Source organism: Perca flavescens, chromosome 10 (assembly GCF_004354835.1).
Source record: "Perca flavescens isolate YP-PL-M2 chromosome 10, PFLA_1.0, whole genome shotgun sequence".
NCBI classification, from domain to species: domain Eukaryota; kingdom Metazoa; phylum Chordata; class Actinopteri; order Perciformes; family Percidae; genus Perca; species Perca flavescens.
In genome coordinates, this window is record NC_041340.1 from 11,585,657 (window position 1) to 11,598,690 (window position 13,034).

The 13,034-nt window shown below is 37.7% G+C and overlaps 1 protein-coding gene across 1 annotated transcript; it reads right to left on the bottom strand.

Moving 5' to 3' along the window:
• Window positions 1-4,010: 4,010 nt before the first annotated feature.
• Window positions 4,011-6,206, bottom strand: LOC114563352 (uncharacterized). The gene is made up of 4 exons (XM_028590206.1): window positions 6,164-6,206; window positions 5,677-6,021; window positions 5,246-5,581; window positions 4,011-4,021 (listed from the first exon to the last, which is right to left on the bottom strand). Exons 1-4 carry the CDS (start codon window positions 6,204-6,206, stop codon window positions 4,011-4,013), a joined length of 735 nt encoding a protein of 244 aa, XP_028446007.1.
• Window positions 6,207-13,034: the final 6,828 nt, after the last annotated feature.

The window sequence follows — 13,034 nt, forward strand, 5'->3', positions numbered from 1 at the left end:
GGACATGGCAGATTTGTACTCATTTAAAACACACATCCCCCTATGGCTATCCAAAATACTCAAGGTTTAGATAACAAATACTCGTTGTGATTAAAAAACTTTATTTATGAAGTAAGGGAAAGTTAGCGATGAAAAAAGGGGATAGAAAGATTGACAGTGGTTTTAAGCAGCTGTTTGTATATTTGTCCACCAAAATTTCCCACAATTACAGATGAAAGATAAAGAAGCAGGAGGATTTTTTTAATGTTAAGTACACCCAGTCTTTCTTTCTGGATTGTTAGAAAAATACAGTTTAAAATAAGATTGACCATAGATGACTATTTTGCCTTTCTTGCCTCAAAGTGTCTTGAAAACATGTAAAGCCACATGAAGAAGCTACACTTAACAGACAAAAGCTGTGGTGGGCCATTTCGTTGCCATTTGACATATCACCAAGGCTGTTTACTCAGAACAGACCTGATGATGGGCTTCAACAGGATATGGTGAGGTTAGGTGCCAGAAGGAAGAGCTACAAGGTACTAGTTTTAGTTTAACCAGTGGCCCTGATTAATGTAGTTTTACTTGCCTGCGTGTATCGTCATTAATACGGAGCCCATAATCGGACATGGGGGAGAAAAAAAAGATACTTTGTTTTCCAAAGAAACTTGCGTTTTTTCACAAAACTTTTTCAGGTTTGAAAAGAAAGAGAAAACAATGTACTTCTTAGTCAGTTCAGCACCATGGAAACAACCACAGCAACCATGGGACCTGTATCTAAATATGAAGTACTCCTGTAGGCTTTTTTTGTTGAAAATAATAATAATTAGTATTCCACTTGCCTCGCTGAAAAGGTAAAAAATCTCCGTTCAAAATGGCAGGAATGAAAACAAAATGTTTACATTATGCAAATTAGCAAAATCTCCTTGTTGGCTTTTATTGCTTATGGCTTTTTTGGCATTGAGTTGTAAATGTGTTTCAAATTTCAAGTCAGTCAGACTCACGTTGTGAGGGGCATGGCCTTTCAAAGTTTTCACTTTTTCAGCAGTTAATTTAAGCGTCACCATCACACCGTTTGGGATCATACTGTATTTTATGAAAGCATTAAGTTATTTCCACTTATAATGAAAACTTTTTATCTCTATAGCTCACCTACGATCCTGGTTAATACTCAGGTATTGAGGTACATATTTGTGGCGCCCCCTATAGGTTGAGCTTAAAATGTTTTGATTGGTCCATCCCTCAAGACGGACTGAAGATACATTACAAAATATATGATTGGAAAAATTACTCATGAGTTATGTCCAACTTCCTGCCCTTCCTAAATTATTAATGACAGCCATGTTTTTTGACCAATCTGGCTCATTTATAGTAGAAATGCGTATCTCAATCCTTCAATACTTGACAAAAAATGCTGTTGATGGCCTCAAAGTCCTAAAACAAGATGTCATATTTCCATTTATGGTGACAAGTTTCATGTCTTTAAAACTCTCTAGCGCACGTCAATTTAAGCCCCGACAAAAGACAATAAATTTGATAACAAACTGGCACAAAATTAATAAGGCTCCACCCCTTCAGAGTTCGAACCCTAAATATAACAAGGACAAGTTATTAGTGCAGTGGCAGATTAATGATATTAAACACAAATTTAAAGCAATATTAGGTGTTATGCTGACAGAAGGATAACTCACTTTCTCAGCTTGTACAATGCAAACACTCAACCTTTTTCCAAAAATGACAGTGGAAGATTTATTACATTTTCCTTTCTTTTTTCATTAAACCTTTTATAATGTTATAATGGTATAATGTTTTTGTGTATCATAACTCCAGCCTTAAATGTAAATTAACAATGCGCATCCAATCTTATGCAAAGTTAGCATTAACACACATTTTATCCATGCAATACATACTGAGATGGCTTTCTTACATATAAAGAGCTGAACTACTTTTCTTGACAATCAGTGGATTTCACCCAAACAAAAAGAGTACCGTTTCTCTTTTTTCATCCCTCTTCTTCATCATTGTGGAGAATTCCAGTGATCCAGTAGTTCAATGCCTCTGCATCACCATCCTTAAATAATATTTTTTTTATTGTCAGGGAACAAAACAATCTGTGAATACATGTTATATACTTCATCTTTGCCGTGTACTAAGCTTACCTTCAGTTTCGTGAGAAAATAAGAATGGCAATCACAATCACGCAGAGAGCCAACAGTATCCCGAGCATGATGACAACTGGGTCCCATTCTTGTCCTGAAATTTAATTTAAAAAAGTCAGCAGACGCTTAACCCTTGTGTTGTCTTCCATTCGACCATGCATCTTCCTCCCGGGTCAAAACTGAAAATCCCTTTTTCTAAAGTTTTTGTCTCTTTTGGGGCTTTTTTCAATGTTTTTGGCACTTTTTTGACATCAAACGCTTCTTTTCACTACCATGTATAAACACCACTACCACCAACATGTTACTAGATTTACACTTATTTTTGGAATTCATGGTCAATAAACCTAATTTATAGGAAATTATTCCTAATTCTTGAGTTAAAAACATAGAAATTATGAATTTTTTAGACTAATATTAAAGGAAGGATAATCACAGAATGGCATATGTCAACGTTCATTCACAAACATTTCTATTTCTTTTCAAATGCAATTCAAAATTCAATGAAAGAAGAGATTTTTGTTGTACTTGCGAAGCGCATTGTATGGAATCATCCATGTTATTTTTGGGTAATCAAAATTAGGTACTTAAAAAGAAACCCATATTTCTGATATACACATTTAGACAATGGGTCAAACTTGACCCATTTTCAAAGTTTCTTTATCAGAAATATGGGTCTCTTTCAACCAAATTAACCAAAAATAACATTGATGGTTCCCAATGATGCTCTTCGCAAGTAAAATTAATGACCACTACTTTCATAGAATTTTGGGTGTTTCATTTAATTTTATAGCATTTGTGGTCTTCCCGGGGTCAATTTTGGGGGCACTATTTTGCTTTACAGCTGATGAACACACACACACACACACACACACACACATGCATGCACATGCGGAGACACACACAAACACCCACACACACACGCACACACACATACACCCCCCCACCCCCACAAACACACACATTCATAGAAACAGCAGCTGAAAACTACCTCATGTAATGGATCACATAATTGTGCTTTCCAGCACATGGAAATGCACACAAACACACACATACTGGGACAAACATGCACATGTACATATATATGCACATGCATTCTCACACACACACACACACACACACACACACACACACACACACACACACACACACACACACACACACACATACTTGGTGCATAGGGCAATGGATCACACTACTGTACTTTTCAGCAGATGAACACACACGGACACACATGTACATGCAGAGGTACGCACGCACGCACGCACAGTTGTGCACACACACACACACACACACACACACACACACACACACAAACAGCTGAGACCTGCAATATATCACACTATTGTACTTTCCTGACATAAAAATGTACGCACACATGTGCATGCATGCACGCGCGTGCACACACACACACACACACACACACACACACACACACACACACACACACAAATACAAATACAAACATACAGACACAACTTCAAACTACAGCTTTGTAAACTTGTTGTTATAACACCTTTGATGTGTCTTTTCCTAAATTGAGACAAGACAATATTTGTTTTTTCCTTTTTGTTAGCTCTCCGTTGCTTGTGAATACATTACATAAATTGCATCAGTTAATTTTGACCTGTGGATATCCTGGCTAATAATTTTCTGTATACCAGCCATTAATCCAAAACAACTAATGATTGATGATCCTCATTTTACTCAGAAATTGGGTATCATTTCATGTAAAGGACGACTGTTGACCATGAATGGAAAAATTAAGTGTAAAACTTGTTGTGATGACTTGGAATGAAGTTGGATTAAATTAGTAACACAGAATTGAGTGATTAATTATAATTGTTTATGCTTTATAAACAAGCAAAGCAGACCTAGTCACTTTTTACCTGGGAAGACAATATATGTGATTATTAACTGCCATTAAAAATAATGAAATGGTTTCAAACCAGTATCCTGACAAATCACTAACATATACCAGTCAGTGATTATCCATAAACATAGAATCATCTGATCTTAACTATAATGAAAATAATTGATAATTTGTGCTTATTTTACTCCAAAAATGAGGTATTCATGTAAATTAAGTTTATTCACCATAAATTCCAAAAATAAGTGTAAAACTAGTGGTGATGAGTTGGAATGAAGTTGTCAAGAAGGTGTAAAATAGAATTGGGTGATAATTTATACTGTATGCTTTATTAATAGGCAAAACAGACCGGGTCAACAAGTGTGATTATTGGCTGCCATTAAAAAAATTTAAATAGTTTCAAAACAGTATTCTGACTAAACTTTGACTTATACCAGTCTGTGATAACCATCAACATATATTCCTGTTGATCGCAACTGTTAGTCAAAATAATTCATAATTTCAGCTTTTTTTAACTCAGAAATTAGGTATAACTTTATATAAATGCGTTTTTTTGACCATATATTAAAAAAATAAGCGTAAAACTAGTGGTAATAGGTTGGAAAGAAGTTGGCTACGAAAATGTAACACAGAATTGGGTGATAATTTATACTCCATGCTTTATAAACTGGCAAAACAGACCGGGTCAGTTTTGACCCTGGAGGACAACAAGTGCATGGTCAACGGGAGGAAAACACAAGGGTTAACTCTTCTTCTTTTACTTTTACGTTTTTTCAGGTTTTGAAGTCTAAATGTTGTGCACCCTTCAGGTTTATTTGAGCAGAGAACAACAGCAAGTTGTGAGATGATCCATGAATTTAAAAACTATGGTTTAATATTGGTAGTTCTGGACATTTTTTCTATCAGTTATGATACCATTGTACTTACCACAGTAATAGATCTATGAACGTCCCAACATCACTTAAGATTTAATGGGTCAAGAAAGATGGGCGATCAGACCGGTTGTAAACATGCTGACAGTTTAACCAGATGAACTACCATTTTATTTGGGATGAAAACCAAAACTGAGTGCACCTGTGATGTTGCTAATAATTCTTCATCACAGTAACATGTTTTCACAATTGATAGAACTGTAATGGTCCGACAAGATACTTTAAATGACTTGGAAATTATTGGGATAACAATTTTCAAAAAATGTATATACATAAAAAATGTCATGATTAATATAACTGTAAAAACATACTTGTCTCCACTTTAGTTCCTTCACCAAACAGGATCTCTCCACACGTCACCACAGCACAGTAGTAAGTCCCAGTATCAGAGGAGTTCTGTATAGTTTTGGACAGACTGTAGACACAACTTCTTTCCTCTCCTTCATCACTGTGAGTGTAAATGATGCCTGGATGAGATTCTCCTGATCCAGATCTGAACCAGTACACACTGTGTTCACCTGGACATTGATCTGTGTTTCCTTTGGTCTTGGAGAGAAGTGAACACTGGAGCGTCACTGAGTCGCCCGGCTGAACCGACTCAGTCTCCGGACTTTGTTTCACGTAGAAAGATTTCTGCTGATTATGATCTGCATGATTCAGTAAAAAAGTCATCAAAAGGAATTAGTGATATTATTTGTATGACATAAAAACGTAGTGATGACATGGAAATAACAAATTTTACCATTCACAGCCAAGAAGATGCCAGTAACAAAACTCGATGAATATGCTGTTCCGTTTTGACAGAAGTATGTTGCTTCGTCCTCTTTGCTTATATTACTGATGTTAAGAAAATACTGAGCTTTCCCCTCTGTTACTTTGAAACGTGGATTGTTAAATTGTCCTATAAGTTTTGGTTGAGTATAAGTTCCTGTAGCAACTGTTTGGGGCATATATCCAAGAGGCTGCTTATACCAGGAGAAGAATTTGCCTTCCATTTCAGAAAGTGGACACTGCAAAGCAACATTCCCACCAACCTTAACCACAGTCAAAGGAATCTGGTGAAGAACCTCTGCAGTTTGAATCAGGTCTGAAGAAAATAGACGAACAGTAACAAATTATAGACAAAAATAATGACCATCGCAAAGTATCAACCTTCAGAAAGATCAATGTCTTTAGACACTTCAACGCAGTTCAATATAAACAATCGTATTGTTTAAAGTTACACTTACACACTGAACTTAGGAGAGTCAAAGCAGCCAGTCTTCCAATCATTGTGGTTAAACAGCCTTCTCTTGCACAACTGATGCCTTCTTACCTAAATGAAGGTTTGGTCACAAGATCATCAAAGTGTACAAAGTGGAAAATGCCCTGATTGGCTGAAACACAGTTAATGCACTTCCTCCCAAATTTAGCAAATCCACGATCGCCCCTCCAGACTAACTTTTTACTAGGACTTTTTACTGCATCGCAATTTCTCACATTTCCCCCATTTTAACTGTATTACTGATAAATGCTTTGGTAATAAATACAGAAACTACAATCTGCTGTCTTATTTTAGTTTAAAGTCACATTTTAGTTGAATGGTAACAAATGTATTATTACTGTTAATGTACCGTATTATTGCTTCTACCTCATACAGGCTCTCCCTCCCTCTGTTTTTTTTTTCATAGCAATCATATCTAAGGTGATTAAACTTCCATAGTAAGGGGAGTATATTCATAGAAGCCGTCTCCACTCTCTGCTGTCACATCTCTACCTCGCTCACCCAATAAATAAAGTCCTGTCCTTGTTGTCTGAGACTGAGACAACACTGAGTAGCCTAACAATGCCGTCGATTTTGTGACGAGACAAATACAACACTGCCGAGGTCTATCAACACAGCTCCGCCAACCGCAAGTGCACGCAAACCGGGTTGAGAGGCTAATGTTAGGCTAGCCTTAGCCTAACAGCACTCCTTATCAGCTATCACTACGCAGCATTTTCCTCGCCAATGTATGGTCTTTAGCAAACAAAATGGATGATCTTCGGCTGCAGTTGACTAATCACTGACGGACCGCCTCCCTCTCACACACATTGGACAACTCTGGCAGACTTGTTCTCTCCTCCTTTTTCAACATGAAATTAAAAAAGAAAAAGTCATTATTAATATACAGTACAGGCCAAAAGTTTGGACACACTTTCTCATTCAATGCGTTTCCTTTTTATTTTCATGACTATTTACATTGTAGATTCTCACTGAAGGCATCAAAACTATGATTGAACACATATGGAATAATGTACTTAACAAAAAAGTGTGAAATAACTGAAAACATGTCTTATATTTTAGATTCTTTAAAGTAGCTACATAAGTACATAATTCCATATGTGTTCATTCATAGTTTTGATGCCTTCAGTGAGAATCTACAATGTAAATAGTCATGAAAATAAAGAAACACATTGAATGAGAAGGTGTGTCCAAACTTTTGGCCTGTACTGTAAGTGTAAAAACACACTTGTTTCTACTTTAGTTTCTTCATCAAACAGGATCTCTCCACATGTGACCGCAGCACAGTAGTCTGGACACTGATCTCTGTTTCCTTTGGTCTTGGAGAAAAGTGAACACTGGAGAGTCACTGAGTCACCCAGCTGGACCGACTCAATTTCCTTTGTTTCACGTAGAAAGATTTCTGCTGAATTCTGTGTGATTCACAAAAAGGCGGTTAATTACTGGATTGTTTGGTATCGACAAAGCAGTAAACAAGGTCACTGAAATGAACATACTTTACCATTCAAAAGTGTGACGTTAATAAATTCCATTGTGTATGTCGATCCTGCTTGACAGAAGTATGTTGCTTCATCTTCCTTGCTTACATTTGTTGAAAGCATTCACATTTGTTGCTGTGAATCTTGAGTTGGTAAATGGTTCTTTAAGTTTTATTTTGTCAAAAGTTCCTGCTGCAACTGTTTGGACCATATGTCCAAACTTCAGCTTATACCAGTAAAACAACCACAGTTCAACCACAGTCATAGAGATCTGATGAGGAACCTCTCAAGTTTGAATCAGGGCTAAAGAACAAAGACAAAAACAATGAAGACCATTAAATACAAATAGTTTGTCTAAACATCTGGATGACCTAATATGTTTTTATACATTTTACAATTTTTTTTACAGCAGTAGTCATCTTACGAAAATGTAATGTAATTTGATGTAGAATCAAAGCAGCCAGTCCTCCCATTGTGACACAGAGCCCTTCTCATGCACCGTGTGTTATGTCTTCACACCCAAATGAAGGATGTAGTCACAAGGTGATCATACGGTGGCCCTGAAGTGCAAACCACGGCAGCAAATCCCACAACTTGAGTGTAAATCCTAGAAAGGGGTAGGAAATGTTAGCCTGGCTCCACCCTCCTACGTACTTCCGTTCAATTTTCATTTTCCTTCAGTACTACGTCTGGGTTTGCAGTATATTCATGGGTTTTCTCCGGTCAAATCTTTACCGATCCAATCAGCGAACAGAGGGAGTGGCTGAGAACGATGACGTTGAGGTTTGGTAACCTTCGGTGAGTTCCGTAATGGTGGCGGAGAAAGATACGAGTGAAGCCATTCGGTCCGTTGTGGCAATGCTGCCGAATATCCAAAAGTTAAAGCCCGAGCAAGAACAGTCTCTCCTCCCCACGCTGTTCGGGAAAAATTTGATTTTCCAGCTTGCTCCGTTAGTGGTGAAGGAGTTGGCTAAGGCGAACAGTAGCGATGCTAAGCTGACGTCACGACCAAACGTTAGCGATTGGTTATGGCAGATCCAGAGTGGCACTGGGGAGATCCAATAGTTTTAAACTTCAACAGAGTACCCGCCTTTAAGGAAGTTAACACTTGTCAATGGAGAGTGGCCAGACTCTCTGTACAAATGAAATGTACCAGAGTCTGGTAGGACCAGGCTAAGGAAATGTCAACAACGCGACAGCAAATCCCACAACACGACAGCATTTTGCCACAACACGATAGCATTTTGCCACAGACCCATTTGTAAATTAAAGGCAATGGAACCAATCAGGACGAGGATCAGTGTCCAATATTTACCTACCCTTTCCATTTCAGTCTTAATGATGCTGTCGTGTTGTGGTAAAATGCTGTTGCATTGTTCAGATTTGCTGCTGTGGTTTGCACTTCAGGACCACAGTATGATCAAAGTTTACAAAGTAGAAGTCATATTGATTGGCTCAAATGCAGACATTGCACATTGCCCTAAATTTACCAAAACCATGATCATAATAAACTGAATCAGACACAGTTTCAAAAAAACTAATTAGCAATATTAGTGAAGCTACATTCATTCATCATACATTCATCATACATTCAAAAATACCTTTTCTTTTTTATTTATTTTTGAAAATGTGTAAAATTAACATCTACTATATGGACCTTTATTGAGATGGCTTTCTCAGCCTTAGGGAGCAAAAGACAGAGCGCTTGTAGTTGCAACCACCACAGATGTCTGGTAATGCTCGTCTTTTACTTTCCCTTCAGAAGGGATGCAACATATGTGTATTCTGAGATTGCATACGTACTTGTTAAGAGGCTTGTTTACAACCTCTGAAAATTCTGACTTTTTCTGAAAGAGACTGATTACTGCAAAGATGTCTGGCCTAGCTTATACAAAGCTATCAAACAACATGTACATATGATGTACATAGGCAGCAGACCCACAAAGGAAAGCTGAATGACTAACGCACTCATACAAACTTTTTGTCACAACAGCAAAAAACAAAAACATGTTCTGTTGAAATGTTCTTGTCCTTATCTGAAGGATTTAGCTACACAGGCTCACTGGAAATTTGTCCAGGTAAAGCTCAGTTCTAACTGGGTTAGTTTTATCAGGGTGTCTATACTTATAAGTGACATGTTAGGACACTTTGTTTGGAATTCAGAACAGTATCTCTAGGAATTGCTTCAGGTGTTACTACAGGACATCAATTAGGCCTGGTACAGTATTGGTCAGCGATGGGTTACTTAGTAATGGAGCTTTTTATGTTGTAAGTACATTTTAATTTCAGAATGTTTGCAAAATAATGTATTATAAAACATGTTTCGGGGCCAACTACTCCGTCTTTCTAGTCTCACAGCACTTTATAAAGGCAATTTGCATTGGAAACAACAAGCAAGGCCATGGCATGCAACAGCACTGACAGACAAAAGTTGTGGCGGGCCATTTCTCTACATTTGACCAACCACTGAGGCTGTTTACTCAAAAGAGATCTGCCTCTGCGTATCAACAGGATATGTAGTGAGGTTAGAGGTGCAAGAAGGGAAGCGCTACAAGAGGAAGCTAATTTTAGTTTAACCAGTATACCTGGTTGTTTTCATTATCCCTTTCATATCTTACGCCACCAATGCACTTTTTTATCTAACAAAAGTATAGGTTCACTACATGCACTGTGCATCACACTGCTAAGGAAAGTAAACAAGACATTTGAGTCCACCACACAGTGATAATGTATTGATACTGTTTCCTGCTCCCTGCAGGCACATTGTGTGCCTCTGAGAACATATATATCAGTTACCTTTGCTGTGTGTTCTTTAAACTGCATGTTGGACTCTGATAAATACATAAAGCCCAAGGAAATTATGAAAGTCATTCTACGAAGACACATCATATATTTGGGTGTCTTCGTGGCATGAATAATTGATGTAGAGTAAGAGATTAGGATTTTGCAGAAATAGAGTAAAAAAGATTTTCGGCACCTTTTATAAAGCTCTTGATTAAAACATGTAATGTGTTGCACTCCCCTGTCTCTCAACAGCAACCAACAAAGACAAAAACCTGGTGCACTGAAAACACACGCTCACGCTCACTGGCAGTGCTCGACTAAAATACTGTACCACTGACCAGGTGTGAGTTTGTGTAACCCGCCTGCACAATGAAACTATTACTATTGCACACGCTTTGCTGTCTTCAAACCCCCCTCCTAAGACTAAAATGGTGAGAATGACAGGAAGAAAAAGGGCTTTTGAAATCACACCTTGTTTTGGCAGCCCAACCACAACCAAGCTGAATTTTCCACGCATCATTTGTTTGTCAGTGGCGATTGTTAATGTGTGTCTGTACACACACATTCAAAAGAAAATAAAGGGCAGCATACAAATGTATTTATCGTTAGTGTTTGAATTATATTTTACAGTTTCAATCCCAGTGTTCATCCCCTGCATATTTAACTGCACAGTACTTTTCATGTAGTGATAGATACAAGATCAACAATACAATACAGTATCAACAGACGCCTATGCAATGTTTTAATCTTTTGATGAGTTTGAGGTAGTGTACTGGATTGCTTTTAGTTGTGAGGTGTCCCTATTACTTCCTCCTTCTTTCTGCTGATATGATTCACAACTGATGACTGACAGAGTGGGCGAGGACATCACTCATGATGTGGAACCTCTCGTTTTGTCCTGGGTTATTTAAAATGGCTCTCTTTCAATGTGACAATCTCTGTCTTTTTATTTAATTCACACAAATGAATCTGATAAATTTAAATTAAATTCATCTCAGTGGTAGTGACAACCCGTTGGGTTTGAAATTGTCATAAGAAAAATAGTATTTATAATTAGGTTATATGAGCTAATGAACAAAAAAGGTTTGTAAATCTATTCTGCTGTTAAACGAGGCATGTAGTTTTCACCAGCAGATGGCAGTGATGTGAAGATGATTTGTAGTACCGTCCAGTACTTTAAAGGTACGTTTTTCCTTGTATTTTTTGAAATATGTTTGGGCCATATGTGTTTGTGTTATGTGGTGAATTTGAAAATTAACTGCTACCTCCTGTGTCAGCTCTAGCCACTGAAAAGAAATAAGCAGAGAAAGCAGGACAATTACAAAAGCTGTCTCAAAAGCTGCTCAGTCTGACATCACCACAAAGTAATGAAAAACATGTGGCAGGGCACCTTTAAAGGCTCAATATACAGACACGTGATAATGTGAAAGACCACAAAAAACAGACAAGGGCAGGTTAATGGTATTACATGTAAATTAATGGAACTACTGACTTTCTGTTTAGCATTGAATTTTAACCATTGATAGCACCACCACAGTAACATTTAATGAGTGTGTCATACGTGATGAGGCCCTCTCATGCATAAATTATAATTCTCTCAGAAACTGTGTCTTGTAACAGTGGGCTGCACACATACCTAGATAAGTGGAATTACTTTTAAGTTGCTGAATGGAAGACTACTACCAGGCAATTGTCATGATCGCAGTGAGCAGAAGGTTTATGGTGTCACTGCTTTGATAAATGTGTGAGTGAACTGACGGACTGACCGCACGAAAGTCCAGACCAGACTAGATGATACCATTACCTAAACATAGCCATACAGAGAAATACAGAGAGTTTTGTGGAGCCGATAGGCGTTTTTTAGGCTACAACATTGTTCGTCACATACAGCAAACATCTCCTCACTATCCGCACTGTAAAACAATGCAGTCTCTGAAGACAGCTCAGGCTCTACAAATGGCAACATAAAAAAACTGCGCCAACCCGCCCCACGAACAATAAACAATAACAAACAGTGTTCCAGCCAATAACCGACAAGAAGGAGCTGGTTGAGCTGTCACTGCAGCAGCGTTAGCACGTAGGCTACTTCCACAATGCCTATTCATGACTCTACCAGCTCTTTCTTGTCGGTTATTGACTGGAATACTGTTTGTTATGGTTCGTTTTGTTGCCGTTTGTGGAGCCTGGGCTGTCTACAGAGACCGCATATTTTTTACAGTCACTTAGAGCACCTTTAACTAGCTTTGAATCAACTCATTTGGCAATGGCTTGAATGTAACGGACGTTCATTAATATGAAAAGAAGTTAGGCTCTAAAGCTTTAATCATACTGTAGCTGCCAAGCACAGATATTGTAGAAACTGATTATTTCAAACCATTGATATTGAACTATTTATTGTAAAATCAAACAATTCTGGGTTTTTCCGAATCTAGCATGAGTATTGTGTCTGGAGATTGTTGGTTTCGTAATATGGACCAATCTGCAGATGGAAATCCAATTATGTTATGTCGAGTGTGAGAAATGAGTTCACTTCAAGATCAAATGACATTAGGGCCATGAGAAATTTGCATTTGC

What these genes read in the sequence shown, in the direction of transcription:
- LOC114563352 (XM_028590206.1), bottom strand. Translation starts at nt 6,206, where the DNA reads ATGATTGGAAGACTGGCTGCTTTGACTCTCCTAAGTTCAGTGT. An exon ending in GACTCTCCTAAGTTCAGTGT is followed by an intron (nt 6,022 to 6,163) that starts GTAAGTGTAACT and finishes TATTTTCTTCAG; the next exon opens with ACCTGATTCAAACTGCAGAG. An exon ending in CATCTTCTTGGCTGTGAATG is followed by an intron (nt 5,582 to 5,676) that starts GTAAAATTTGTT and finishes TGAATCATGCAG; the next exon opens with ATCATAATCAGCAGAAATCT.